The 27,243-nt window shown below is 49.7% G+C and overlaps 1 protein-coding gene across 7 annotated transcripts in view; it reads left to right on the forward strand.

The window, feature by feature from the left end:
• LOC144373013 (mitotic spindle assembly checkpoint protein MAD1-like) overlaps window positions 1-27,243 on the forward strand; it is a 221,576-nt gene that overhangs the window by 58,762 nt on the left and 135,571 nt on the right. For all 7 annotated transcript variants that reach the window (XM_078036151.1, XM_078036147.1, XM_078036148.1 and 4 more), the window contains one exon: window positions 8,708-8,794. In XM_078036151.1, coding sequence (XP_077892277.1) covers window positions 8,708-8,794 — 87 coding nt within the window. The remainder of the gene's footprint in view (window positions 1-8,707; window positions 8,795-27,243) is intronic.

The following is a 27,243-nucleotide window of genomic DNA, read 5'->3' on the forward strand; positions in this document are numbered from 1 at the left end:
CTGAGTTTCTGTATCCGGTAAAGTCCTTTGTTCACACATTGCTTTGATTGTTTCCCCAGCAGCCAGATTGACTTGATTTTTAACTCACTGTTCTCCCTGATCTCCTGCCTCTCCCTGAAAGAAATCCTCAGAGGTAGAATAGTTGGGCCTCAGGTATTCGAGGAAGGCTTTCCTAATGCTTAGTGTTAAAGGCACGGTGAGAGTGGGACTGTCAGGAACCATGCGCTGGGATCTCTGAAGTCACAGTGTGATTGGTGTCCCCAACTGGCTCCCAAGCTTACTTCCAACCACAGTTGTATTGCCCAGAGTGAATCACCACTGTATGGGGCATCTTGTTTCACTTTGCACCTTGGATACTGCTGTCGGTAGTAGATGGGCTCCTATTCTGAGCTCTTGTGGCTTACCTTGGCACTTCAGCCCCACGAGCTGAGCTTGCCCCTGATGTGGAGGGAGGGTTCTGCTGTTCTACTGACCCCAGTCTCCAGCAGCTCTGGCCATTTCTGTGCGGGTACTTTGTGCAGCACTGCTCAGGTAGGTGTCAAGGATGTTCTCCAGGGCCACGTTGTGGGGATCCTCGGCTCAGGTGAAGGGAGAATCTGATCTTCTGCCCAGACCTTTCTCCCAGCCTTGCTGCACTGGCCGCATAGCAGTGTGTTGACACTGTGTAGTCTCAGGCCACCAGTGCTGTCCTGGAAGCCCAGCCTGCTGTGGGCAGTTGCGCAAGGCCTCTGTCCCTGCTCCTGTTCTGAGCTCCTCGCTGAAATTGTGTTTGGGGCTGTTATCCAGCTGCTATCTGAATGTTTAAAGCATTCAGAGGATCAACTTTTCCAAAGAGTGAGGGAAGTGGGAGAGAAATTACAGCATTTGTTTGAGAGGTTCTAAGAGCTTTTTTTAGCAGGAACAGTTCAAAGCACGCCTCTTGTTAATCAGAGGAGTGTTCCAGCATCCCTGCGGTGGTCACACTGGCTTAATTGGGACCCAGGCTGCTTTGAAGTCCTTTTAATCCTTCCTGAGCTGGGAGAAAGAATTCGAAGGCAGCAACTGTAAATTTGAAATTTCTTCATTTTATTTACATGTGTCTGGGGACCCACAAGGCTCGTTTGCCTGAAGCAGTTAAGCCGCATTGCTGGCTTTGGACAGCTGATGAGATCTGGACCTCACGAGGCAGGGGGTGGGAGGCCAGTACCTGGCAGAGGAGCTGCAAAACCACAGCTGAGTGAGGACACAGTTGCAGGGTCCCCCTTCCTGCTCCGTCTTGTCGCTGTGCGCCTCCCTGTGGTCCCCAGAGTCACTCTGTCTTGCCCTGCCTCCAACAGCCAGCCCTAGTCTGCTGCACCTCCTCAGGGTTGGGAGTTTGCCACCTCACAGAGCCCTTATCTCCACCCCGTTCCATCCTGCAGAGCTGAAATCCACACATTTGTAATTTTGTGCCAAGGCTAAAGGTGTTGGTTCATTGTGAAGTCACCTGGGTACAGAATTTGCTCTTCCCAAGGTCATGTGCCCACTCCATGTTGCCGCCCGCTGCTCATGGTCTAGTTCTTCCAGCTCCACAGAGGTGGCATCCAGGTGGTGGGGTGGAGGGAGGTGGACCCAATGGTGGCAGCGCTCTCCTGGCTTTTCCAGGCAGTGTCACTCCTGAGCCATCTGAGTTGATGGTTTCTCAGTCAGACCTGAGTCTGTAGCATTCCCTGAGCCTGCCAGTGTGGCGCTGCACGTTTGCATACAGTGAACCACACAGGTGTGGGTGTGGCTCTCTGAGTGTGTGCAGTTCCCCTTGAGACAACACATTTTCTCTCTCCAAGAAGTTCTTTGGGTGGAATTCTCCTGTCACCCTGCAGCTACAACTCAATTTCACTTGACCTGGAGCCTCTGAAAATTCTTCCCCCTGAGCTTGCACTGCTCACTTCTGTGTTGCTTAGTCTGTGGAAGGTGTTACCTTTTCAGACATGGTTCCTGACCGCCTGTGAGCATTGCACACCTCACTCTTGTTACCTGTCCTCTTCCCCCGCTGGTCTTCCTTGGGAATGTAGTGCACATTGGGTTCGTCACAGTGACTGCCTGCCTGCCTCAACAGGTGGAAAGTCTCCAGGTCTGTGTATGTGTGTCAGAGAGTTCTTCAGGGCTTGGGACTAGAGCACCATGTGGCAGTGCTCGCTGGATTTGTTGAGTGAGATTGCCTCAGATGCAGGATGCCCAAGTCTGTCCATAGGTGCTGCTGGTGAATCAGGGTTGTCCTTCCCATTATATTCTAAGAGTTGATTCTCCCCGCCCTCTGGCCCCCCTGCAGGGGTTTTACTTCTCGCCTACAGTCCACCTGTTCTTTCTACTTCTCTGTGAGGTTTTAGACTCTGGTTCTGTCATCAAACAGATTTACTCTCTCTGTTTTGTTATTAGAACCAATAAACCTGTCATCTATCAGTGCCCAAGCAACTGGTAGAGGTTTGTAGGGGTGGTGTTGGACACTGTCTGAGAGACAGAGATCATCACAAAGGCTCACAGAGGGCTGGATGTCCCTAATTTGGTAGTCAGGTTGGGAGACATGATCCTATTTCATGGACTAGGAAGCTGGGGCTGGGATGGGAATTGAACTTGAGCCTGGCTGACTCCAGGGCATAGTCTCACTGCTAAGCCTGGCTCTCTTTTGACATCCATTTTCCAGAGGAGGGGTTGAGACTTGGAGAGGTCTGCTGATTGGTTGGAGGCCATGTAGTTGATAGCCAGTGGAGTTAGACTTTGAGCACTGGCCTGGTTTCTGAATCTAAGATGTTAGCTCTGTTCCACTGCCCTCCCCCTTTTTTTTAATGCTTCTGAGGTTTGTGGAGTCTGTTTTTTGAAAACGAGTGTAATCTGTGTGTGTGTTGTTCTCTATATGATTCCTGTGGTCCAGATGCTGCAGTATGGGGCAGGTGTGTGTGGGTGGCAGAGTTGTAGCTCTGGACACATGGCTGACACATGGCTCTCACCAATATACTCTGTTCTCAATTCTGGAAAATTCAGATAGATCCTGCAGCACCATAATTCTCATACCAGTGAGTCATTCTTAATTTTTCTTTTTCTTTTGTGTTTTTTGGTACTAAGGATTGAACTTGGGCAGTCAACCATTGAGCCACATCTCCAGCCCTATTTTGTATTTTATTTAGAGACAGGGTCTTGCTGAGTTGCTTAGAACCTTGCTTTTGCTGAGGCTGGCTTTGAGCTCATGATCCTCCTGCCTCAGCCTCCCAAGCTGCTGGAATTACAGGTGTATGCCACTGTGCTTGGCCCCATTCTTAACTTTTTAAAAGTTTGAAATGTATTTCATATGGAAAAGTCTGTCTTCAAAGGCCCCAGGTAGTCATCTATGTGCCTACACTCAAGCTAGGGGCAAGAGGTGTGGCCTCCACCCACCACCACACTGGCATCTGTTTTAGGGTGGCCATTGCTATTGTCATTACATACTTTGTGAAGGCTGCTTCAGTGTAACAGAAGTCTTATTTCTTTGAATTTGAAGGTGGATCCTTTGCAAAGTCTTAAAGACAAATTCTTGAAACATTGATGTTGAATCAGACAAATTGACTATGAAAGACTAAGAGGAAAAGTTGTAAAATCTAGGAAGACTATAGGTGTCCACTTCAAAGGAACCAACCTAAAAGTCATGAGTTACTTGTTGTGTGTGTGCTTTATGCAAAAATATAAGGTAAAGCTCTAGTTGACCTGTATTTGAAGAAGACATTTGTAGCATAGGGAATACTTGTGTATTTTTATGTTTTAAGTTAAGATGTTTGAAACACATGTATCATTCCATTCCCCTCTTAACCAAGCACCTTTTGGGATCAGTTGCCAGGCTTAATTATTTTAGGTAGGAGGCCTTTCACTAATACATCATTGTCCTGTTTATGGTATTACCTATACACAGCTGAATATTTTTAAGAAATGATATCATTGTTTTGTTGTAAATGGTCATAGTTAGATTTCTATGCATTAATTTGCTGTGGGAATAATTTGTTTTCTTTTTACAAAATTTTCATTTAGCACCTGATTCTGCAGTACAAGATTACAGTGCTGAGCTTTGAGAAATTATTTATTGAATAGCTTTTATATGTTTCCTTAGCACAAAATATTTTATACATTTTAAAGGTATCTAGAGGTAAATCTCTCAGGCCATTCTTGTCCTCTTCTGCTGGAAGCCATTGTTATTTCTTCTTCATCCTCGAGTATAATTCAGTTACAACAATGTGTATTTTTTCTTTCATACAAATGACAGCATAGAACACTTACATTCTGTTTTTTTTGTGTTTTTATTTAGCAGTGCATTTTGGAGATCTTTCATTTTAATATGTAGAAAGATTCTGCATTCTTTTGATTTTACACAGATACTGTTGTATGGGTGGGTGAAGTTTATTTAATCAGTAACCCTGGACTTAGAATCCAGTGGTCCGAGTTCTCACTTCTCAGAGCTGAGCTGCATGGTATTGCTCTGGAAAGGTATCATGATTTTTCCTTCATTTCACATACGTTTCTGGAAGCCTGTGATTGCGCCAGTGAAAAAAAAACAAACAAAATGTAAACTGTCTCTTCTTTTAGGGAGCTTTCATTGTAATTGAAGGAGAATGATGATAACCTGACAGGCAGAGTGGGTATCTGATGGTGGTGGGCTGCAGAAGGGATGCAGGGAGAAGCTGGGCGGTGGGGTCCACAGTTTCAGATAGGATGCTTGGGAGATCCAGCTGAAAACTTGGTGTCCTGTGACCTAGAGGTGGATGAAGGAGTGGGGTGTGTGGGTATCTAGGGGAAAGTATTCTGGAAAAGGGACATGAAGGTCCTGAGGCCGAGTGTGACCGTGCTGTTGGCTTTGGAAGGCAGCAAGTCTGAGAAGCAGCAGCTTGCCGCTCCCTCCTTCTCAGATAGTTGATGTGATTTTGTTTCCATTTGAAAATCCTTTTGAGGTGTGAGGGAGGGCCTTCCAGCCTTTGTTGCTGGGGGCCTTTGATCTTGGATGGGCCTGGAGGGAGGCATGGCAGGCCACTGTGCCTGAGAGAGCAACCAGCTCTGAACCGTCCACAGGGCTGGAGTGACCTTCTGTGCTGGAGGGAAATGGGTGCTCTGGAAGATTTGTCAGTGGCCTTGTCTATCAAGGCCTGGATGTTACAGAGCAACCCTGTACTCAAAGGGTGAGGTGGGCTAATGCCCTTTGTTGAGTCTCCTGAAGTCTGGGTAGCTATGACCTCAACACCAGACTGGGACCTCCTACTCAGGGAGGCAGTGACCACAGCCCCTGCAGGTGGCTCTGCCAGAGATGGCCCAGGGTGAAGCCACTGCACTGCTTAGAGTTAGTCTCTCCTCCCCAGGAAAGCAGTAGTTCCTCTCCTCAGTCCTGGGCACCCCGTATCAGCCACATCAATGTCAGATCGGGGTGACCTGCATCCCTTTTCCCAAGCAGTTATGTTATATTATTGAGAAAAGTCTGGGCTGCCTGCAGGGGTTCGCAGCCCTCAGTTCTTGCCATTTCCTTGATTTTTAGCAAAAGTATTTGCTGTCTAATATTTTCCGTTCATTCCTGTTTTGGCATCCTTTTTGCAAAAACAAAAAGCCTATCTTGTTTGTGTTGTGTTCCCTCCTTTCTGTTTGGGCCCTGGCTGAAGCCCAGCCCCAGCAATATGGTGGTTATGCCCTGCGGGTTCCTATTTTTTGGAAAAAATATATAATAATAACACCTCGGGAGAAAGCTCAAGGCTTCTCATTTGGTTTTGTGGCTGTTGGTGCTTGATTCACTTTAGGCTTCGGTATCCTTTGGATCTGGTGTCTATCAGACTTGGGGGAACTGGCACTTAGGCTTCCAAAAGTGCTGTGGCATCTGCTATAGAACCCCAAAATAGCTGTGGCTGCAACTGCCTTTGCCTCAGGGGTAGAGCAGTGGGCATGATCCCCCAGCCCTCTTCTATTCTGCACACAGCTGAGTTTGCGTCAAAATTCAGCTGCAGATGGAACAAAAAGACTTTTTCCCTGAAAGCCCCCGTTAGGATGTGAAAGGCTTCGCAGCTGAAACTAGAGTTTTCCGCAGCAGGTGTCACAGCCTGGGCTGCAGTTGGAACTGTCACTTTCTTGTCATCTCTGTGTCGGAGGCTCCCGAGGCCTCAAATGCCTCCCACTTTGTAGTTGTGAAGATCAAGTTTCAGAATGGACTGTCGGTGTTATTTTTAGGCCATAATGGCACTTGGCGTGACTCCTTCTAGTTACAAGCACTTAGCTAATCCCTGGAGCGCCCTGGGTAAGCATCTCTGAGTAGCTTTAACCACACACAGGTCAGGAGGCTTCCGGAAAATAAACACTCTTCTTGCCAGTTGGAGGTGTGTGGGCCCCTGGTCTTTGGTTTGAGATGCATGACAGCTGTGACTGTGCAGAAATCCTCCATGATCCACAGCTCAACGTGGACTCACCTCCTTACGTGGAGCTCAGGACAGGCGACAGGAGGCCAAGTTCTTCGCTCTCTTCTCCCAGCCCTGAGCTTGTTCTGAATCCAGGGCTTCTCGTGGTTTGTCTCCCTTCTTTTCTGTGTGCCCTTTTCTCTGCGCCCCTGTCTGGGCTTCTGCTGGGCTGAGCAGTGTGCACTTGGCACCCCCTATCGGCCAGGCTCCCTGCTCCCCAGCCTGGGAGCTTCTGGCGTCTTTCCTCACCTTCTGAGCCTGCTGTGGCTTTTCCTTCGTTTTTTGTTTGTACTCATACGTGTAGTACATGAATTCTCATTGTAAGCAGTTCACAGAGGCGCATGAAGTTAAAGACCCCTCAGCCTCGATCACTAGGCCCTGCTTGACATGGAAGTAAACTCCAGATAAACTTGGGGTGAAGCTCTCTAAGGGTGTTCCATACATCTTACTTATTTTCTGTGTACTTAGAAACATGAAGTTGTGCTTGTGGATTGGGTGTCTAGATGGAGTCACGCTGGGCCTGAGCCATTTCCTGAGTGTCTGTGCTACTGGCCCACTTGGGTGTGTCTTCTGCCGGAGCAGCCTCTCAATGTGGCTGGGCTGCTGTGACAAATTCACAGATGGGGCTCGGAGCAGGAGTTTATTCCTGTTGTTCTGGAGGCTGGTGTTCCGCCTCTGGTGAGGGCCCTTCCCACCTTGCAGATTGCTGCCTGTGCTGTGTCCTTGCATGGCCAGGAGAGAGAGACTGAGCAGTCTCTTGGTGTGTCTATCAGGATGCTGACCCCAGTGTGAGGCCCTCACTGTTCTGACCTCACCTAACCCTTATCACCTCCCCAAGGTCCCATCTCCAAATCCCATCCTGTGGGAATAGGGCTTCTGCATAGGAACTTCAGGAGGACAGAGTTCAGTCCTGAGTGTCTAAACCATGGTGAGGGTGGCTTACTTGTACCTTGCACTGCTAGGGCCCTGCCCATGGGGACCCCAGATACTCTGTGGCCCAGGGTGAGTGTCTCCCCCTATATAGTGTCTTCAGTGTTGGCCTGAGAAATGGCAGTAAGAAAGGCCACTGCTGTGGAGGGTGGCCAGCAGCACTCTCCTTGTAGCTTGTTGCAGGTTCTTCCTTGCATGGACAGCTGCTTTGCTGTAGCCAGAGTAATGGCCTCCATGATCCCTGCAGGGGCTCTTCATATCCACTTAGTGAGGTGGAGGGACACTTTGGGGGACAGAGCCATGGGTTGGCTCATACCACATGGCCCCATAAGCCCTGTGCTTGCTGTGGTGGGTGGAGAGGAAAGCAAGATGTGTCCTTGGCCTTGGGCTTGTGTGCCACCTACCATGCCATGTTGGGAGCTCTTGCTGTGCACTCCACATGTGTGTCATGCTACTCGTAAAGCTACCAAGAGTTCTGGGATATGTTCTTCTGTGTACTAGTCAGAAGATGTGGCTCACCTTGAGTTTAAGCTCATGGACCAAGTGGACTGTGGAAAGCCAGATGGCATCTCTGAATTTCCATTTCCTCATTGAAATATGGAAACATAAAGAATAGGACTGCTTTGCATCCACTGGGATAGTGAATCTGGAATAGTTCTGAGAATCATGCAGTAGCACGCGTGTGGGGCTGTGCCATTACTACTCTTGCTCTATTTTTTAAAAATATTTATTTTTTTTTAGCTTTAGGTGACACAATATCTTTATTTTATTTTTATTTATTTTTTTATGGATACAACACAATGCCTTTATTTTTATATGGTGTTGAGGATCGAACCCGGGTCCGCCCGTGTTAGGCGAACACTGTACCGCTGAGCCATAATCCCAGCCCCTTTATTTTATTTTTATGTGGTGCTGAAGGATCAAACCCAGTGCCTTATACATGCCAGGTGAGCGCACTACTACTTGAGCCATGTCCCCAGCCCCTCATTACTACTCTTAACTCTGTGTGCATGCAGCTGTTTTGGAGGAAAAGCAAAGATAGGAGCTGTTGTGCATCATTTCCATGCCAGGAACTGGGCAGCACTTTGTGAATATCATTTCCTTGGCATGGTGACACCATTATGTGTCACCCTGTTTTTATAGGTGAAATAAAGCCAAGGCTTATGAAGGTAGCCTGCTGCTATTGCATGGCTGGTGGTGGGCTGTGGCTGGACTCGGGCTGTGGTTAGTGCTCTCTGCCTCACTCATGGGTCACATGATAGACTACTCATCCTGGTCTCTAAATGGCATGGTTTTGGACCTCTATTCCAGATGTGGAATTAGGCCCACTTCTGGGGACAGATGGAACTGAATGTGTGTTCTTTATCCCTCAGGACTCCAGAGGACCTCTCCAGATTTGTTGTTGAGCTGCAACAGCGAGAACTTGCCCTGAAGGAGAAGAACAGTGCCATTGCCAGCAGGTAGACCAGGTGTCTGTGGGGATGCATGTGTTCTGGGCACTTGGGCTTAGGCAGAGGGGTGCTCTCCTGTCTCACTGGGTAAAGTAGTCCATTTTCATTGCTATAGCAGTGTACCTGAGGCTGGGTACTTTTTAGAGAAAGAGGTATGCTTATAATTTTGGAGATCGAAAGGCCTGGCTTGGCTCTGGTGGGGACCTCATGGGTGGTAGGGCATATGTGTAATGGGGGAGCACTTTGCCACACAAGAAACCAGGAAGAGCATTGGGTGTGCTCCTTCTATGACAGCCCTCATGAGAACTTGCCAAGGGGTCCTGACAACTACCTTGATCCTTTCTGAGGACAGTACATGTGTAACCTGAAGACCTTCTGCTATGCTCTAACCCTAATACCGCTGCTCTGAGAAGTCCTGGGGAATAACTCAAACCACATGTGAGATGTGGCATTTGCGGGTGGCTTTTAGTTTGAGATGGTGGGGGATTGGAAGCTCCAAGTTCCCATAGTATGGTAGTGTGACTCCACTTGGGGTACTGTGACTGTTCTGACAACATGTACCTCTGGTTTCCTGGTGGCTTGGCTTTTTGACTTGGGGGTCCCTGCTTGGATCAGGACTATTCTCATCTTTCTAGCAGTGTGTGGGCTTGGAATGACCTTGTCATAGTGTAGAAACCTGGCCCCTGGGGATGCACGTGTGTAGACTTGTGCCCTCATGGAAGACCTACAGAGTATGCCAACCATCTGAGGCCTTTGTAAGTGACAAAAATCTCGGCCAACTGGCTTGAGCATCGAGCACATTCTTTCTTAGCCCCAAAGGAGGCCCAGAGATGGGTGGCTACAGGACCTCATCCCAGGGCCTGGTGTTGGGTTTTTTCCTCCTGACACCAAATTTGTGTTCTTTTCTGCTTCTCCAGTCTTGACACCACCTCAGTGTCTTATGATTCAGTTCAGTTTCAACATTTCTTAGAGTTTGCAGGTTTATGCAGATGCCAGTCCTTTTATCTAGTTCCCAGGTTACCTACTCTGTCCAATTACAAATTCAGGGAGCTCCATGATCCCCTCTTTAGTTTTTTTTTTCTTTGTTCTTTTTTAGATATACATGACAGTAGAATGCATTTTGACATATTATACATACATAGAGTCTGACTTATTCCAGTGGCTTGCTAGAGCTCAGGAAAGTGCCTTATTTACTATCCTGATCCAGCTCAGGCAGAGCCACATGGGAGGGTGCATGGGGCAGGAGTCAGGTGCTGAGCTTCCTTGCTTTCACCAGCTGTGCCCCTTCTGTGGTCACCAACCTAGAAGCTCCCGAATCTTGCTGTTTAAGAGTTTCCTCAACCCAGTCTTTAGTCCTCCTCTCCAGGCTGGTGAGTGGGGCTGAGAGTTCTCAGCTCTAATCACTGGTCTTTCTGTGCTCATCCCCATCCTAGTTAAATAGGGGCCTGTCCTAGTCACCTTATTAGTAGAAACCCAAATCCTTACTAAGAAAGGACTTCCTGCCACCCAGAAGATCCCAAGAGTTTTAGAAAGATCCCAAGAGTTTTGCCAGAAACTGAGTCAAAGGCCAGAATAACGGGTTGCGCTGCTTTTTATGGTCCGTTTGTTTGCCAGCTGTCTGGTCAGGCTGGTTTCTCTTATGGCCTTGAAGTTCCTGCCCAGGTTTGGGTGTCAGGAGACAGAAAGGTGAGGCCTCTTTCTTGGGTCTTTTTGGAACAAGGAAATCTTTCTAGGACTGCTATCCAGCAGATGCCCCTCACTGGCCAAAACTGGGCTGTGTGCCTGTCCTAGACCAGTCAGTGATAGAAAAGATGGAGTTCCACCATGAGCTAGGAGTTGTCTGGTTTGTGCTTACATCTAGCGGGTGTAAAACCACATGGGACTGGGCTCCTGCCTTGAGCAGAGCCACAGGGAGAAGTTGCAGCAGTGAGGCCTGGGTGTCCTGGTGGACTGACTGCTTGGCAGGTGAGTCTGTGAGGAGAGCCTGGAGCTAGCCTCTTCACCATTGATTATTAAACCTCAGTCTTGTCCTCCTGTGCAGATGTGTTTTAATAATTTATTAGTAGCCAGAAGGAAGGGTTTCTTATTTTGGGGACTGATGTCACTTTGAAAATCAGCTTTTAGAAGCATTTGGTTATGTTGGACATAATAACATCAATTACTTTAAAAAGCTCAAATGATAAAGATTGCCTTTTGCTTTCAAAGCCACTGTCAGATGAAACAGGAATGAAAAGTGATTTGGAATTAAAGCTTTAACACTTTGCTCTTCCATCTTCTTCATTTCACTCCACGAAACAGAATGGACTGTTAAGGGAAGGGCACTCGCTGGCATCCTTCTCCTGCCAGCCGTGAGGCACTTTTCTACTTTGACCAGTAGCCACAAGTTCACGTATCTACCCAGAGAGCCATGAAAGGTGGGGAGGCATCTGCATATAGCACAACACCACCTCTGTTTGTGGATGTGAATGGGGATTTTCTTTTCGATCAGTTTGGGATGGTGTCTGTGTCTCAGGAAGCAGCTTGTGCCATAGGTAGGTGGTCTGCAGACTTCTGGCCCACTGTCCACCTCCCAGGAGGTGCCCTAAGTTCCTCTGAGAGTCAGTGCACCCTGTGGAGATGTGAGCCTCAGGGCACCCTGTGGAAGTGCCCAGTGCTCCATGCTTATCTGTAGAGTGAGTGCTGTGTTGCCTTTGTGGTGGTGTTTCAGGGAAGGGACATGAGGCCCCACAGCTGTCCCAGCCTTGCTTGGAATGTTTTTTGAGGATTGACTTATTTTTGTGGGTTGGCCTTTTATGCTGCGGCTTCACGTGGGACATGTGATATGGCCCCTAGCCCAGTGTTAGCTATGAATGGGGCTGGCGAGCACCTTGTTGCCTGGCTTGATCTGTGTGCCAAGAACCATGCTGTTGGGATGGATGGGGAGAAGGATGTGGGTAGCCATCAGGTGTTGAGGCTGCCACTCTGATGGGGGTGGACAGTTCCCCATGGGGGTGACCTGGGACCTCTGGTACTCAGGAGATAGAACTGAGACCCTACATGCTGAGACTTGTGTACTGGGGCTGAGAGGTCCTGCCTTTTTGTTTATTCACAGATCATAAAGCAAAGGTGGCAGGGTGGCACTGGCCTTGGTTGTTGAGATGGATTCCTCCAGCTTTGGCCTCTGCCCTCATGTTCTGAGCTGACTGTGTTAGCCTTAGGTGGAAGGTGTCCATTGTATTTATGGAGACCTTGTAAGACTGGTATGTTTCCATGGATCTCTTAAAGGCAATTTGATAAAAATTCAGATGGTGAGAAGGAGGTAATGTGGTAGAGTCAGACAGATGCCAGGCAAGTGCCCAGCAGGTGGTCATAGGTTCTGGAAAGGGCTTTTTGGGGTGTGCTTTGTCTCCTTGCGTGATGTGTAGTCATTGCAGAGCCGACACATGGTCCACCTGAGACTACAGTGTCATGGGGTGTGATTGTGTCCACATGCTTCCCATGGCTGTGCAGACCAGTGGCCTGGGCTCCCGTCGTCATGCAGGTGTTCTTACCCACTCTTGCCACCAAGCCATCGATTGTGTCCTCCTTGTGAATTGAACATTTATTCCTCTCATTTTAGTAGCTTTTTAATATGCCATTTTGTGGCTACCCTGTACTTCACGGGCCCACTGCTGGGTGTTTTTCTTCTTCCTCCTTATCTGCCCCCTTTCTGGATTTTAAATGCTGCTGTCATAGACTTTTTAAAAAAAAATATTTATTTATTTTTTTTAGTTTTAGATGGACACAGTATCTTTATTTTATTCATTTATATTTGGTGCTGGGGATTGAATCCAGTGCCTCCCATATGCTAGGCAAGTGCTCTATCCCTGAGCTACAATCCCAGCCCTGTCATAGACTTTTGTAGCATGGTCCTTAATTCTTTATGATGAATTCCTGCAGTGGGACAGTTGGTGGCATGCAGATCTCCAGGAGCTTGGCCTTCAGAAGACAAATGTTGCACATCACCCCATGCGTTGCTCTGCCAAGAGCAGCAGAAACCCTTCATTCCTGAGCAGCACTCACCTGGGTGTCTTAGTTTTCCTCCTTTGCCGATCTGACAGAAGACTGCTACTTCCTGTGTGTGCTGTCTCAGTAACGTGGTGTCTGTCACTGCGAAGCTGGAAATCAGAGAGTGAGTCAGCAGGTCCTCCAGGTCCCTCTCCTACCTGAGGTTTCACTGTGCTGCGGTAGTTCAGGCTTCTGTTGGCCTCTCGGTAGTTATGTAATAGACTTTGGCCTGTTTCCGGGCAGAGCTGTGACTCTCCCAGCAGGAAGAATTCTGAGTAGGGTCGGCCACTAAGCACGGCTCTGACCTGAGCTCTGTATGAATGAGGTGTAGGGACATTGAACATCCTGCACTAATGGATGCTGAGGGAAGATCAAATGATGTTGTACCCCAGAGCCACCTGCTGGCCGCCAGCCAGCTAGGAATGAGAAAGTATTTCTAGCATTGAGCCACATGTGGCTTCTGGCTGCTGTACTGGTACAGCACGATTCTGAACTCTACACTGGACTGAAATCATTATTACTATTTTTTTTTTTTGTGGTGATGGGCATATAACCTAGGGCTTCTGTTTGCTGCCACTGAGTTACACCCCCAGTCCTTTTTTATTTTTTATTTAGAGAGAGGGTTTCCCTAAGTTGCCCATGCTGGCCTTGAACTTGCAGTCCTCCTGCTTTAGCCTGTTGACTTCTGGGATTGCAGGTGTGCACCACCGTGGAATTCTGTCTCTTAGTGTTCTGAGTCCACAGAGCTGGGGTCTGGAAAGCTTGATGGTGGGGCTTGTGCTTCCTTTTGATCATGTCTGCCATTGAAGGGACAGGAAGCTTTATGAGTCCTTCTACATGGCAGGAGGTGGGAAGGTGCTACTTTGAGTAGATGTGGATTTACTCCGGTGCACTTCCTTATCTCAAAAGGGAGTGTCTGTCTGTAGGGCTGTTCTGAGGGCTGTGTACCTGGTGCCTCATGGCTGTCAGTGATCATGTGGCAAAGAAAGGTCCTTTGGCTGGCTGTGCAGCCAGGGGTTGAGGTAGATTCTTACTCTGCAGAGCAAGGGCAACATGTTCATACACACCTCATAAGGCTTTTGTGCTCTGGCAGTAGGAAGTGCTTTAAGGAGATCTGAGTGTTCATTTCCATGTGAGTCCTGTCATGAACCACCAGTCCAGGCCCACTCTGTTTTTCTTTTCTTCTCCATCTTTGGACACGTTGCTCAGGGGCCCTACAATCATGGATGTGAATGGGTCTCCAGGGCCTGTCTCAGAACCCTCTTCCTCTTTGGGTGGAATCTGATTATAGTGAAGGAGCCTTGCTCTTTTTGCTGTCCTTGTCTTGGTTTTGGTTCTTGGAGTCTGATAACATCCTTCCTAGTTATGGGGCTGGGGACAGGTGAGTCATTTAGAATGAGTGGTCAGGTCTGGATGCATCCTCTGCTTACTGTCCTTGCACAGAGCTCCCCAAGGGCTATCCTGGAGCACCCTCTGCCCTTGCTGGGGCTTGCTAGTGTCCAGGGGTCCCAGGGGCCCAGACCTGACTACATACCCCCTGGCTCTGCTGGCGAGCAGGAGGCTGACTGTGGCCATGCTAGTCATTGTTCAGACCCTGAAGGGTGACAGGTTGCTGTGCTCTGGAGAATGTTGAACCACTAAGATTGGGAAATTTGTGCAGGAATTCTAGGGATCTTGCTACTTGGGGGTTCTCTCCTTTCCTAGAAATGACGGTTATGGTTTGAAGAGGGGTGGTGGAGGGAACAGGGCCTCTCAGGGCCTGCCACAGTCCACGGTTCTGCTTCCTGTCTGTAATCATGATGATGACGAGGGTGATTATGAGAGCAATCAGTATCGATGGCATTTGCCTGAACGAAGTCTGTGCCAAGTGCTTCCCATGCAGCATCTGACTTGAACCTTAAAGACAGCTCTGGAGCAGTCACGTTGATAAACCCCGGCTTGCAGATGTGACACTTGAATGTTGGGTTGATGTGCTAGGAAGTAGTGGAGACAAGACTTGAACACAAGCCCGTTTTCTCCAGAGCTCATGTCTCAGGTCCCTGAGCAGCACCCATATACCATCCAGACCCTTTTTACTTGAGGGTGGGACCCAGGTTCCTGAACACTGTTCAGATAGGCTGCCCAGGTTCCTGAACAGCACCTGGCATGTACCATCCAGGCCCTTGTGACTTGTTTCTCTACCTCACTGGGGCCTGGGGTGATGAATCCTGTGCACTCAGTGTTGTCCAGCTGGGCTGAAGCCTTGGTCACCTTCCTCAATTCTGATTTAAGGCAGAGCTGGCTCTAAGGCCAAGTGGAGAGAAGCAACCGAGGATGGTGGACACAGGGAGCTGGTACCTGCCTATCTGTTTTGGCCACTCCAGCTAGCTGGGTCAGGCACTTGGGGCTCAAGAGCCTTTGTCCCATCAGCCATCAAGTATTGCCTGCTCTGCCCCAGACTTGCACTCACTGGGATGGCTGCAGTTTGGAAGGTCATGTCTTTCTGCCTCTATAGAAGAGCCTTTAATTGTAGTTACCAGGGTGACTAGGCTGGAAGCACCTGTATTGCTGTCCCTCCTAGGTGTCCATAGAGCCTCCTGATCCTGGGATGGGCTGAGCTGGTATACTTGCTTTGGGGCCACCTTCCCCTGGGGCCACCTCCCTGCCCCTCCCTGGGGCCTGGGCCCAGGCAGCATGTGGAGGAGATGTGTTCTTGTGTAGCAGAGAGACTAGAGTAAATCAGTGGAAGGTTGTCATCCCCTCCACATCGCAGACTACCTGACTAGGCACTGGTTTCTGTGTTGCCTCCTGAGAGTAAGTTAAGGTCATCATAGTCATAATACTGTTCCTTCCTGCCCCACCCAGTGGTACTTACTGGAAATAGAATTCCCAGAGCTCTATTGCTGAGATACATCTCCAGTCCTTTTTATTTTTATTTGAGATAGGCTCTTACTGAGTCACCAAGGCTAGTCTTGAATTTGCGATCCTCCTGCCTCAGCCTCTTGAGTAGCTAGGATTATAGGCGTGCCCGGCTTATAGCCATAATTCTTTTTTTTTTTTTTTTTTTTTTTAGAGAGAGAGAGAGAGAGAGAGAGAGAGAGAATTTTTTATTCATTTCTTAGTTCGGCAGACACAACATCTTTGTTGGTATGTAGTGCTGAGGATCGAACCCGGGCCGCACGCATGCCAGGCGAGCGTGCTACTGCTTGAGCCATGTCCCCAGCCCCAAATCTTTTTTTTAAAAAATATTTTATTTACATTTTAGTTTTCGGCAGACACAACATCTCTGTATGTGGTGCTGAGGATTGAACCCGGCCGCACCCATGCCAGAAGAGCACGCTACCGCTTGAGCCACATCCCTAGCCGCAGCCATAATTCTTAATATGGCTCTTCAACTATTCTTTGTTCAAAGTAGTTAAGCCATCCTTTTAAACTGTCTTGTAGTTTAATGAGACCATGTCACCTTTGTCAGTCGATGTCTCCATGAGTTATGATGCTCTCAAGCTGTTCAGAGTCAGCAAAGCCAGTGATAGGCACATGAGATTCAGAGTGCTGGGCTGCATGCTCTGAGCATTGAGTGGGGGTCACGTTGTACCTGTGGTGATGGTGAGCAGTTCCCACTGACTCCACACATGGGCTGCCTGTGTTCGAATCTTAGCACTTTGTCCTTGGACAATTTAATCAGCCTTTCCCTGCCTCTCAGAATGGCGATGGTGAGGGTGGCTCTGGTGGGGTTGTGAGGGTGAAGTTCCCTCTACAGGATACAGCCTGGGGCTTGGTGCAGCAGGCAAGCTGTTGGCTCGTTGCTATGGTAGTCTTTTGCTGTCTTCAGTGTTTGAGGAACCGAGTGTTTGGGGTATAGAACTGGGAGTACCCAGTGGGTGGCACAGGCAACAAGGTACATCAATGTGTGTGGCCAGCAGCAGTGTCAGGTTGGGTGATGGGTACATATCAGGTGGGGAGGGTAGGATTTCCTTTGGGAGATATGGTGGGTGAGAACAGAGTCAGTGATGGCGTGGCCTGGAGTGCCTCCCACAGCTGCTGCCTGCCAGGTCTCATGCTCATCAAACCAGTTTCTGTCTTGGCACAGGCTAGCACCTTGGATCGTCAAGGACATAGACAAGAGGCCTTCATGGTGTCCATTTGGCTTTTGATAGCACTTAATGTAAATTGACTTCTGCAGAAGGTGTTAGGCTAGCTTGTCTCTGACGGGTTGTTTTCATGTGTCCTCAAAGATACTCCCCTGCCCCCCAACCATACCTGTTTTAGAGACACAGTGGTACTTGCTCCCCATGGGCTCTGTACCAGTTCTTGATGGTGCCAGGCCAAGCTCTTACATGAGATGCTGGTCTTGAGTCCCAACTATTGAGCCAGAGACCTGCTGTGAACCCAGGGAGGATCACCCAAGAAGCCTACACCTCCCCTCTCCAGGATGTGGCAAGGAAATGACTCAGCAGACGGGGCTTTCTCTCCACCTGTGACTTGGCGTGCTGATAGCCATCCCTGTGCTGACTGTTGCCAGGCGCCTCCTGGAGTCTGGAGATTAAGCCTGGCTGGCTCTCTCTCCTGTTGCTTCAGTGCAGGTGCTGGGAATATGATCCCTTTTGTATTTTTGATACTTAGCACAGGCTGGCCCCTGCTCAGTTGCTTCTGAATGAAGGAAGAGTCATTGACTTATGCTCCTGCCCCAGAGAGATGCTATCCCACACCCTTGGTTTCTATGTTGCTACCTTTATCTATAGTGGCCCAGTCACCACAGGCCCCTGGCACCCTATCCCTGGTGTCTGCCCTGATGGTCCAGTCCCCACAGGCCTCCAGCATTTAATCTTTCCAGGTCTGGGGCCCATGGTTCCCTCTGTTGGCACTGATAGCCAGGTCCCCTCAGGCCACTGGCATCCCATCCTTCCTGGGGTTCATGGGTTCTCCGTCTCGTGGAAGCACATGCTCCTGGAGAATGAAGCACATGCTCCTGAAGAATGTACGCTAGGCTTCTGTCACCACTTTTCTTTGGAATGACAAGAATCTGTGACTCTGTTTTCTATATTTGCCCTCTCTACCACTTACTTTCCATGCAACTGTCTGAGGGAACCTTTATTTTTATTTTTTTGAGAGAGTGAGAGGAGAGAGAGAGAATTTTTAATATTTATCTTTTAGTTCTCGGCGGACACAGCATCTTTGTTGGTATGTGGTGCTGAGGATCGAACCCGGGCCACAGGCATGCCAGGCGAGCGCGCTACCGCTTGAGCCACATCCCCAGCCCCTGATGGACCCTTTAAAAGTCAAGGTGTGTTATCCCCACAACTAAGCCCTTCTCTGGCTCCCAGGGCTCTTAGTGAGGAGCACAGGTTCTGCGTGGGCACACTACCTCCTGGCACTGCCGACCCCTCTCATTCCCCATTTCTTCCACACTGCTCTCCTTACTCTCTAGACACGTGCCCCACCTTGACTCTGCCTTCCCAACCTGTCTCCCCTAATTATACTTACGCTCTTTAGCTCTTAGCTTTTTATTTCCTCTGTGACCTTTGCAGATCTCATCTAGACGACGCTTTTCATTAGAATGTATGTTATGTAATTAAGTTTGCCTTCCTTTTATGTTTGTCTAACTTGCCTCCCTTGGACTAGGGCCATTCCTGAGTCATCTTACTCACTGTGACTCTGGTGAGAATGTAGTCCTGGCCCATGGTCCATATTCAGTGCAGAGTGAGCCATTGAGATGACAAAAGTGAATGGTCTGACTGTTCTTCCTGATGTATGGGCCTTGAACTTTGTCCCTGACTATTCTGGCCTTTCTCCCATCCCCACCCAAGCCATCAGGAAGTCATTTGGGTTCTGTTGGTGGAGGGGTACACTACCTGCCCTGCAGCCCTTTGTCAGCTTCTGGTGGCCTCCTCCTGAGCTGCTCTGTGCTCAGCAGAGGGTCCTGCAATAGCAGCAGCAAGGGGGCTCATAGGTCATCCCCCTCTCACTCCCTAGGCCGACAGCCATGACACATCCTCTGATTCTTCATGGCACTGTGACCTCTGCCCTCACCTGCTGGTCCCTTCAGCCTTTCTGATTCTGTCTGTAGTTATATTGGTCTAGAGTGTGCTGACCCTGTCCCTGCCTTGGGGCTTCTGCCCTGGCTCACTTTCTTGGGGGTCTCTGCTCAGGCATTAGCTTGTTGGAGACCCGTGTGTGTATTTTCCCAGTTAGAATGGGAACTCGGGATGTGCAGCACTGTGCTCACTGGGCCCCTGTGCCTAATCCATGCCCAAGAGAGATTTGTTGGGTGACTAAATGAACATCTACTCTTCTCCCAGGGGTCCCATAGCTCTATGAGAGTGAGGGTGACCCTTTGGGTTCCTATATGGCCGACCTTGTTAAAGTGGCTGTGGGCTGTGGGGTCATCCACTCTCCTCCTCCTGCTTTGCCCATTCTTCCTCCTCCCAGCTGCTGGATGGCCTGTTCTGGTCAGCAGCTGAGGTTGTTTGTGGGTTGGCACCTTGTGTCTCCTGTGGCTGGCCTGCACTGGCCTCTGTGGCTCCTTTCCTTTTTGTAGCATCTCTCAGCTCTCAGCTACCCACTGCCTGTTTGCTCCAGCCTGTTTGTTCCTCTGGTGGCTGGTGAATGGTTAGAACTACTAGCGTGGTGTCCTGCTTGAGAATGTGCTTTCCTGCTTTACTTTGTGCTTTGGTGACGAGTTGTCTCATTTCCCCTCAGATGCACCTGGGAAACTGCTTCTGCTCTGGTCTGTGGCTGTGCCCAAGAGGAAGGGCCCAGTGTCCTGTTTCGTAAGGGCTTTGCTGTCCACTTGGCCTCTTGGAATTTTGGGGGGAAGACATGAAACAAAATAGAAAGTAGCATCAGAGGTGAAGATAGCAACTGGGCGACTTGGCCCTGGTCTCGCCTCGTGCAGTGCCAAAGCTCATGTGACATCTGATGGTTCTGAGTTGGCTGTCTTATGGGGAAGCACCTACTGCTGTTAGCTTTAGCTAGGGTCTTCTAGAACTGCCAGTTCCTGGGGTGCAGTCAGGCTTGGAGGCCCAGGTTGTGTAAAGATGTGAGGGCCACTCCTGGGAGTGAGGCTTGGGCTCTGGTGCTGCCCACTTCCTGGTAGTAGACTCTGTGATCCCCTCCTAGGAAGCTGAGGGAGCTCCAGCAGGCAGTGGAGACCTGTGTGATCCTTCTCTGTCCTGCTCCTTTCCTGGCCCTTGTCATTGGCGCTGCAGTAGGTAAGACCAGGGCTGTATTTGCCTAGTCTATTTTGCACCTGGGCTGACTGATGCTAGGCCTGTCTCCCAGGAGCTACCTGGACAGTGACTGATTTGCTTGCTCCGTGTGGCAGTGTTAGCTTCCCAGGTCAGATTGCTCTGGGACCAGTGGCGGCCTCGAGTGCAGAATGCAGCTCGGGCTTAGTGGTGCCCAGCCTGATGAACTAGCCAGGTTTGGGACTCAGGTGAGGGCCCTGCAGGCCCTGTCTTTCCCAGGATGGGGTTAGAGTGTGGCCATTGAGCACGGCACCTGGCCTCCTTCAGGAACTCAGTGATGCAGCTTTTGTCAGTCTCAGTACACCCTTGGGAGAGTCATCTTTTCTGGTTGGTTTCCTCTGCTGTAGGACAGACCCAGTGACCGACTGTCCCCATGCCTGCTGTCTTGCATCACACACATTTATATTGTCTCCTTAGCATATTGAGTGTCCCATGGCTGCATTGCTCAAGGGAACATGAGGAGCAGCCACACCTGTGTGGTCCCACCTGGTGGCTGTGGCAGGGCTGCTGCCTCCCAACATCCAGACTGCAAGGTGCTGCACACCCTGGGTTCCTGGCCTGTCACTGTAGTCTGCCTGTCCTCTTGATTCTCTAGCCCCTCTCTTCTTGCTGAAGGCTTTTGGCAAGAAAAGAGAGCCCAGTAGCACTATCCCAGTAGCTGGCTGTGTGGCGGAGGTGGACCTTCCTTAGGCCTCAATGTGGAGCAGTTTGGAAGAGTGCTGGCACCTGCTTGCAGTGCTCAGATTGGACGTGAGATGGTGCCTGCAGCATTCGAAGCTACTTCTGTTCTCTCCCAGCAAGAGCCTCTTTCCATGGCCTCCCAGCAAGGGGGTTGGTATCAAGCCTCTACATTTTGTCAATTGGAGGGAGCAGAAAGTCCTCGAGGTGAGTGGACCTCTGTCTTACGGGCCTCCCTGGGATTATTCTCACTGCCATCCTGTGCTGTGCCTTCTTGGTCCTCTAGTGCTTTCTTGGTCAGTGCTAGTCAAGTGCAGGGTGGGGGCAACATGGACCTGGGGCTTATGTTTCCTACTCTTTAGGTAGGAGGGGCTATGACCCTGTATAGTGGCAAGCCTCTCCTTGACTTCGTCATAGGTTCTATCTGAGTTGTCTTCCTGTTACAGCCTGTAGCTGTCTGTTTCTAAGCGTGAGATCAAGCCCAGGTCCCATCTAAGAGAGAGTCAAGCTAATCCCAGGCTCCAGAGCAAAATGTAGGCTCATCAACACCCTTGGCGGGATTCATGTCCATGTGGCCTGGCCCATGGACAAGCCCTACCGGTGGTTTGGCACTGGGGATGGGGTCTGTTTGGATGAGCTGTGAGGTCGAGGCTTATCCTGGGTTGGCCTCCGTAGGGGTGGAGGTCAGCTGTGGGCTGGGGTTGGGCCCTGTGTATGATGGGTGGATGCACGTGCTTCTTTTCAGGGCAGGGGCACTGCCCTCCTGTGACTGGGTGGGTTCCACTCTCTGTCGTCCTGGGAGCAGAGGTGGCCAGGGTTCCTGAGCCTGCCACCTCAGCCAGCTCCTGTTCTGTCTCCTTGGCAAGGCAAAATGCCATTAATATTTCACACTCAGACTGTTGCTTTGCATGTTTTGCATTTCCATATTTAAAATGGCATTTACATATTCATGGCTTTTTAAATAAGTTCTTATTGTTAAGGGATGTGGAAGTGGATAAAATGTGAAACTCCCCCTTTTATTCAAGCACTGGAAAAAATTCATCCCATAGCGCAGTCACTTTCAAAGTGGTTAGTTCTGTCGCAGTTGCCATAGAAAATTATCCTGGGAGCCATTGTGTCCTGCCCTGCTCAAGTGCAGAGGCTGGTGGTGCCCCCAATGTTCCCCACCTGCAGCTGGGCTCTAAGACTTGTCAAGCCTCAGGGCTTCTCCTGGTGTGGACCTTGCCCCCTGCTTGGACTTAGGGATAGGAGTTGCCCATGCCACCCCTTTCCCTTCTTTTGGACAAAAAAGTCCAAGGCAGATAAAGCTTATCATTTTGAAAGTGGTGATGCCAACACTTCCTTTCTCCTCCTGGTGGTTGTTGTTAGAGGTGCTTCTGTCACCAGTTGTCCCTGCACTGGCTACAGACCCCCCTTGCTCTGCTGCCACCAGCTGGGGCTTTGAAAGATCAGGCAGCTTCCATGCCATGATCCTCTTTTTTAGAAGGGAGAGGAACCTGCTCCCCTCTCCCTGCAGCATCCTTCTGAGGGCCATGGGTCAGGACAGGCTGGGGCTTCTCAAGCAGCTGCTAGTATTATCTCTGGGTGCCAACCGAGCCTTGCCCTTTGGTGTTTGCCAGGTGAGGAGCTTGACATTTGTGGATTGCCTCCAGCTTGGATCTTGTGTGGGTCAAGCACAAGTCAGGGAGTGACTAGGTACCTCAGGACAGAAGCTGAGAGGCCTTGAACCTGCAGAAACATGTTGCGGTCTCCTGGCTGGTGGGTGGAGCATGGCAAGAGGTAGGTGCTTTAGAGTTTGAGCAATGGATGTCAAACCAGAAGAGTCCTCAGAGAACCCAGAGGACAGACCAAAGCACAGGGAAGAGACTCCACCTACATCATGGATGTAATCAGACCTGGAATGCAGATTTTCCCTGATCTCTAGACTGATTTTATTTATTTTTTAAACATGAAGTTATTTTTTGTTGTCTCAAATATTAACCCACAACACCTTGGAGGCCATAGAAAACAAAAAGGTAAGTTTGTCTGTGTTAAAAATTTAAAGAAGCTGCAGCAAGAAGCACTACGTGCAAAGTGAAAAATCAAGCTGTGTAGTCTGTTTTTGAAATTGTCTTCAGCTCTTTCAGCTGCAGTTATAACCATAAGATAGGTTTGCTGTGTCTTTGGGGACCATTGGAATATAGGGCACAGTGCTGGGCTCTTGAAGGACCCCCATGGAGCAGTGTTACCTTCTCACCACCAGAAGCTAGTAAGTGCTGCTGGTTTTTGTCTCATGTGGCCTACAGTGCTAGGGTGGGGATAGGGAGTTGGCTTCCTCCAGGCACTAGGTGTCTGGTACACTAGGGGATAAACACTGGCTTCCAAGCTGCTGTCACATCCTCTGAGCAGAGAACCTGGTACTGGCTTGTCCTACAGCACCCCTTTCCATCCTGCCTGGATGTGCAGGCATGCTTCCTTACCTGGCTCGTAGGGTTCTCGGGAATCTGACCTCCCAGGGCCGGGACCCCAGTGGGCCAGAGCAAGAGGAGGCAGCCATGCTGGTCAAAGATAGAAGGAGTGCCTCCGTGCTGGGCCTGGGACAGGCAGCTCACCCTGCTTGGCAGCCTTGGATGCAGACCTCTGCCTGGAGGCAAGATTGTCCCTTGTGACCCAGGATGTCTGGAGCTGAGGCTGGAGCAGGGTGGGTCAGAGGCAGGCACATTATGGGGTGGGGTGCTGCTGTGGTGGTTCGCAGGCTAGGGCCATCATGTGGGAGAAATCAGCTGTCTTTAGAGGTGCTGCGTGCTCCAGGTTCCTGGAACCTTTCTTCTTGAGATCCTGTTTGGATGTGGCTCCTGGTCCTCTCTCTATCTGCATAGCACTGACCATGCTCTCCGGCAGATAGGCTAAGCCAGATCGTTCTTCCCCTGCTGCTTGGTTCCTTCTGTACTGCAGTGTTGACTTTGAGAGTCCGGGGGCTGGGCCTGCCATGACTGGGCTCTAGGGCTTCTTTCTGAATGTGGAACCTGAGATGAGAAGTGCTTCTGGACACTTTGCTGCTGCTTCATCTGGAAAACCAGGTCAAGCCTGTTGAGGAAGGGAGGGTCGTGGAGGCTGCTGGCACCAAGTAGTGCTCATGGAATAGCAGCTGTTGTTACCAGAGGAGCAGGTGTGTAGTCCTTGCCACTGGTCCCAGGCTGGCTCTGGATCCCACTTGTCTCTCTTGGCCTTAGTTTCCCTGCGTGCAACAAAGGTTTCATCCCAGCCTCTGTTGGTTTCTTTGAAGGTTAAGAGCAGCTCTGTAGGAGGTATGGGTCACATCAGTAGTTGGCATTCAGCTGGATCAGTGACTAGGGTGGGTTTTTTGGAGTGGAGGTAGGGCCAGCTGCACAGCTGCCGTGCCAGAAGACTAGCTATGGACAAGACCTTCCCGATCTCATGCTACAGACTTTATGTGCCTATGTCCCCTCCATGTGATGTTCTTTCCTTCAGTTTTGTCAGTAAAATCTTTTTTTTTTTCACCCTCTGCTTGCTGGAGCCTCCTTCTCTTGTCCCATGTGCTTAGGATCTGCCCGCACACACATCTGTGGCTGGGCTTTGCAGTCAGTATGTGCCTGGTCGCTAGAAATGTCAGGTAGCGTGGGGTCTGGACAGAGACTGTGCAATAGGACAGACTTGTCCAGTGTGCCTGAGGGGAAGAGTGCTTTCCCCTGGGGAGGAGATGTCCCCTTTTTTGGAACTTGTGCAAAACTCAGCCCCTTCTGACTGACTGTAAAACTTTAAAAAAAAAAAATTAAGCTGTGGTGTGTTTCTGCCCGGTCCCATGACAGCTACTGCATCTTTGGTTGCTCTGCGCATTGATCTCAGCCTCAAGCTTCTGGGTACTGTGGCCTGGGGTTAGAGCACAGCATGGGGTGTGGTCCTGGGCTCTCAGCTGTGTGACATAGGTCTCCTGTTGCTCTGTGATCAGGAACCAGCAACAGTATCTGACACAAAGAAACTTAAAGGACAGCTGGCATCGTAACTGTGGTCATCATGGCCTCGGGTGGCTGCCCTCATGCACTGCTTGCCTGGCTTGCCTTGAGCAGTGGTACCCTGGAAGCACAGGCCAGAGCAGTTTCTGGGGTGACTTGAGGGTGTGGATGCCCTGGGTCTTCTTACATTTGCACAGTACTATGGTGCCAAGGGCATTATCCACCAGTAGTTAGTGCCTCTTGTGAGCCTTGGTCAAGTTCCCTGGTAACTGAGCTTCATAAATCCTGAGCCAGAGAGCTTCCTCCTCAGCTGTGATGCTCACCGCTGCTAGCTCTTTCCATGAACAAGCCCAGGAAAACACTTGTATTGATTCTCAGTGTATGAGTGTAAGTGGCCATTCTCTGATGTTGTCATGCAGTTAAGTAAGCTTTCCTTCTTTATTTGGGAAAGCATAAAACCAGTCTTGTGGCATCAACCCTGGGAGGCGTTAGAGGTGGGACATGATGGGCTGATAGAGTTGGACCCAGCCCCTCTGCTCAGTGCTTGTCTTGTGGCCTCCCATTCCCGTATCCCTGCTCAGGGCCTGCCTGTTTGTCTGTCTGTGGGTGGACTAGATGTGAGGGCAGTGTCAGGACTGGCACAGGGCTCCTGTTGGTGCCAAGTACTTCAAGGGGGTCTCTGGATCCTGTTGTGAAACTGGAGAAAGAATAGGAGCACATGTTTATTAGGTCCCCCAGGGTATCAGCAGCTCATACATGACCATACTGGGGTCCTTGCACTAGTTCTATGGGCCAGATAGCAAGCCTCTCGTTCCACAGTGGTCTCCCCAATGTCATGGGGCTGCTTCCTGCTGGTGTCCAAATGCAGGGCTGTCTATTTCCTAAGCCTGTACTCGCCCTCTTCACGTTGCCTCTTACAGGTGGTGCTTTTTCAAGCTTGCTTAGTGATGGGTCACTTCTTTGGGTCATGAGAACAGTTTTTATGGCCTGTTTAAAATACTGGGGCCAAGAAACACAGTCGAGCAGTCAGTAGAAAACGTGGCATTGATGTAGCCATGACTGTGACTTTGGCCCATGCGCTAGTGAGTGCCAGCTGTCTGTGTGCACATCACTGCAGGGGCAGGGAACGAGGCTCCAGCTGGAGTAGAGAGCATGACTGTCACCAGAGGGTGGCTTTTGCTTGGGAGGGTAGGCAAGAGGACTCGTTGGGGACTGGAGAGGTAGACTTGTGGGTCCTCTTCTTGACTGCACTTTCCAGAATTCAGAGCTTCGCAGGTCCCACTTACTTGCTGGAGGATTACATGAGGCAATGCCATGAGGATGTTTGGGGTCCAGAGCCAGGACTCTGTGACCTTCCTCTTTGTAAGGAGTGCATAGGGGTCCTCTTCAGAGTGAGTTGGTGGGTGAAGACGCAGTATGGACCCTGAGCCCATAGACACCCTCATTCCCCTTCACCGGTGTTGCTGTGTTGGCCTCAGGGCCTTGACGCTAAACAGTTATTGAAAACAAAGAGGCTTTATTTGTGGGGGTCACATCAACAACATTTACCGTTTTTAGAAATAAAAATAAAACACTTATAATAATATTTGTTAAGTTTATAACTTCATTAAAAACAATTTATTACTTGAGAATATTCACTGTTTTGAGAAATGTGTTTTCTTAAAATGCTTCAAGGTTCAGAGAAAAAAAAATGCCCTTGTTTTATATTTTTGTACCTTTCCTCAGAGTTTGCTTGAAGGGAAGGCAGGGGATTGTCCACACCCGGTTTGCCGTGGTGGTCTGCCTTGTTGAAGGCTGTTAAGAAATTCTGGCCTCCTACGGATGTGCAGGTGGCTGACCCAGTACCCATGCCATCAAATGACCCTCCCACTTTGGTAGTGCTTAGCTTTGTCCTCATGTGGACTGACGACTGCCAAAGGGAGGGCCACTGTCCCTCACACATAAGGCAGATCACACTTTTCTCTGATGTGCCTATTTAAACTTCTGACCTGAGTTAGAAGGGATTTTGTGGTGTCCCTCCATCTGGAATTCAAGGTCACCAGTCTTTTGGCATCTGGAAGATGACCCCCCTGGCTTTTCTGAGAAGGCACTTCTGCTGTCCAGGAGAAAAGGCCCATAAGGCAGTGCCTGGGTGGCTGGAGGTGGGTGGCTCAGTCTATAGGAACAGGGTGGCTTTTCTTTAGAAGATCTTATTCCAGGGGAGCAGTGGGCCAGGCTCCCGGATGTGAGGGTCACCCCCTCCGATTTCTGTGGAGTCCAGGACTTGGGTAGCCTCAGGTGCTCTCTGGGGCACAGTGGGGCCATCTGTGAGTCATAGGTTAGTCTTCTCTAGAGCTGCAGAATGCACACCGTCTTAGAGGTGACTGGCACTGCTTACATGGCAGATTTTTTTTGTTGTTGTGGTAGAGAAGCAAATTTCCTACTGCTTTTCAAATATTTCCATCTTAGAATCAAATAAGAAATTAAAGTCATCATCATCAAGTTCAGGAACAAGGCAAGGATGTCCCCTCTCACCACTCCAGTTCTGTAGCTCACTGGAAGTCCCAGCTAATATAGTAAGACAGAAAAAGGAAGT

Source organism: Ictidomys tridecemlineatus, unplaced genomic scaffold, assembly GCF_052094955.1.
Source record: "Ictidomys tridecemlineatus isolate mIctTri1 unplaced genomic scaffold, mIctTri1.hap1 Scaffold_206, whole genome shotgun sequence".
Lineage (NCBI taxonomy): Eukaryota > Metazoa > Chordata > Mammalia > Rodentia > Sciuridae > Ictidomys > Ictidomys tridecemlineatus.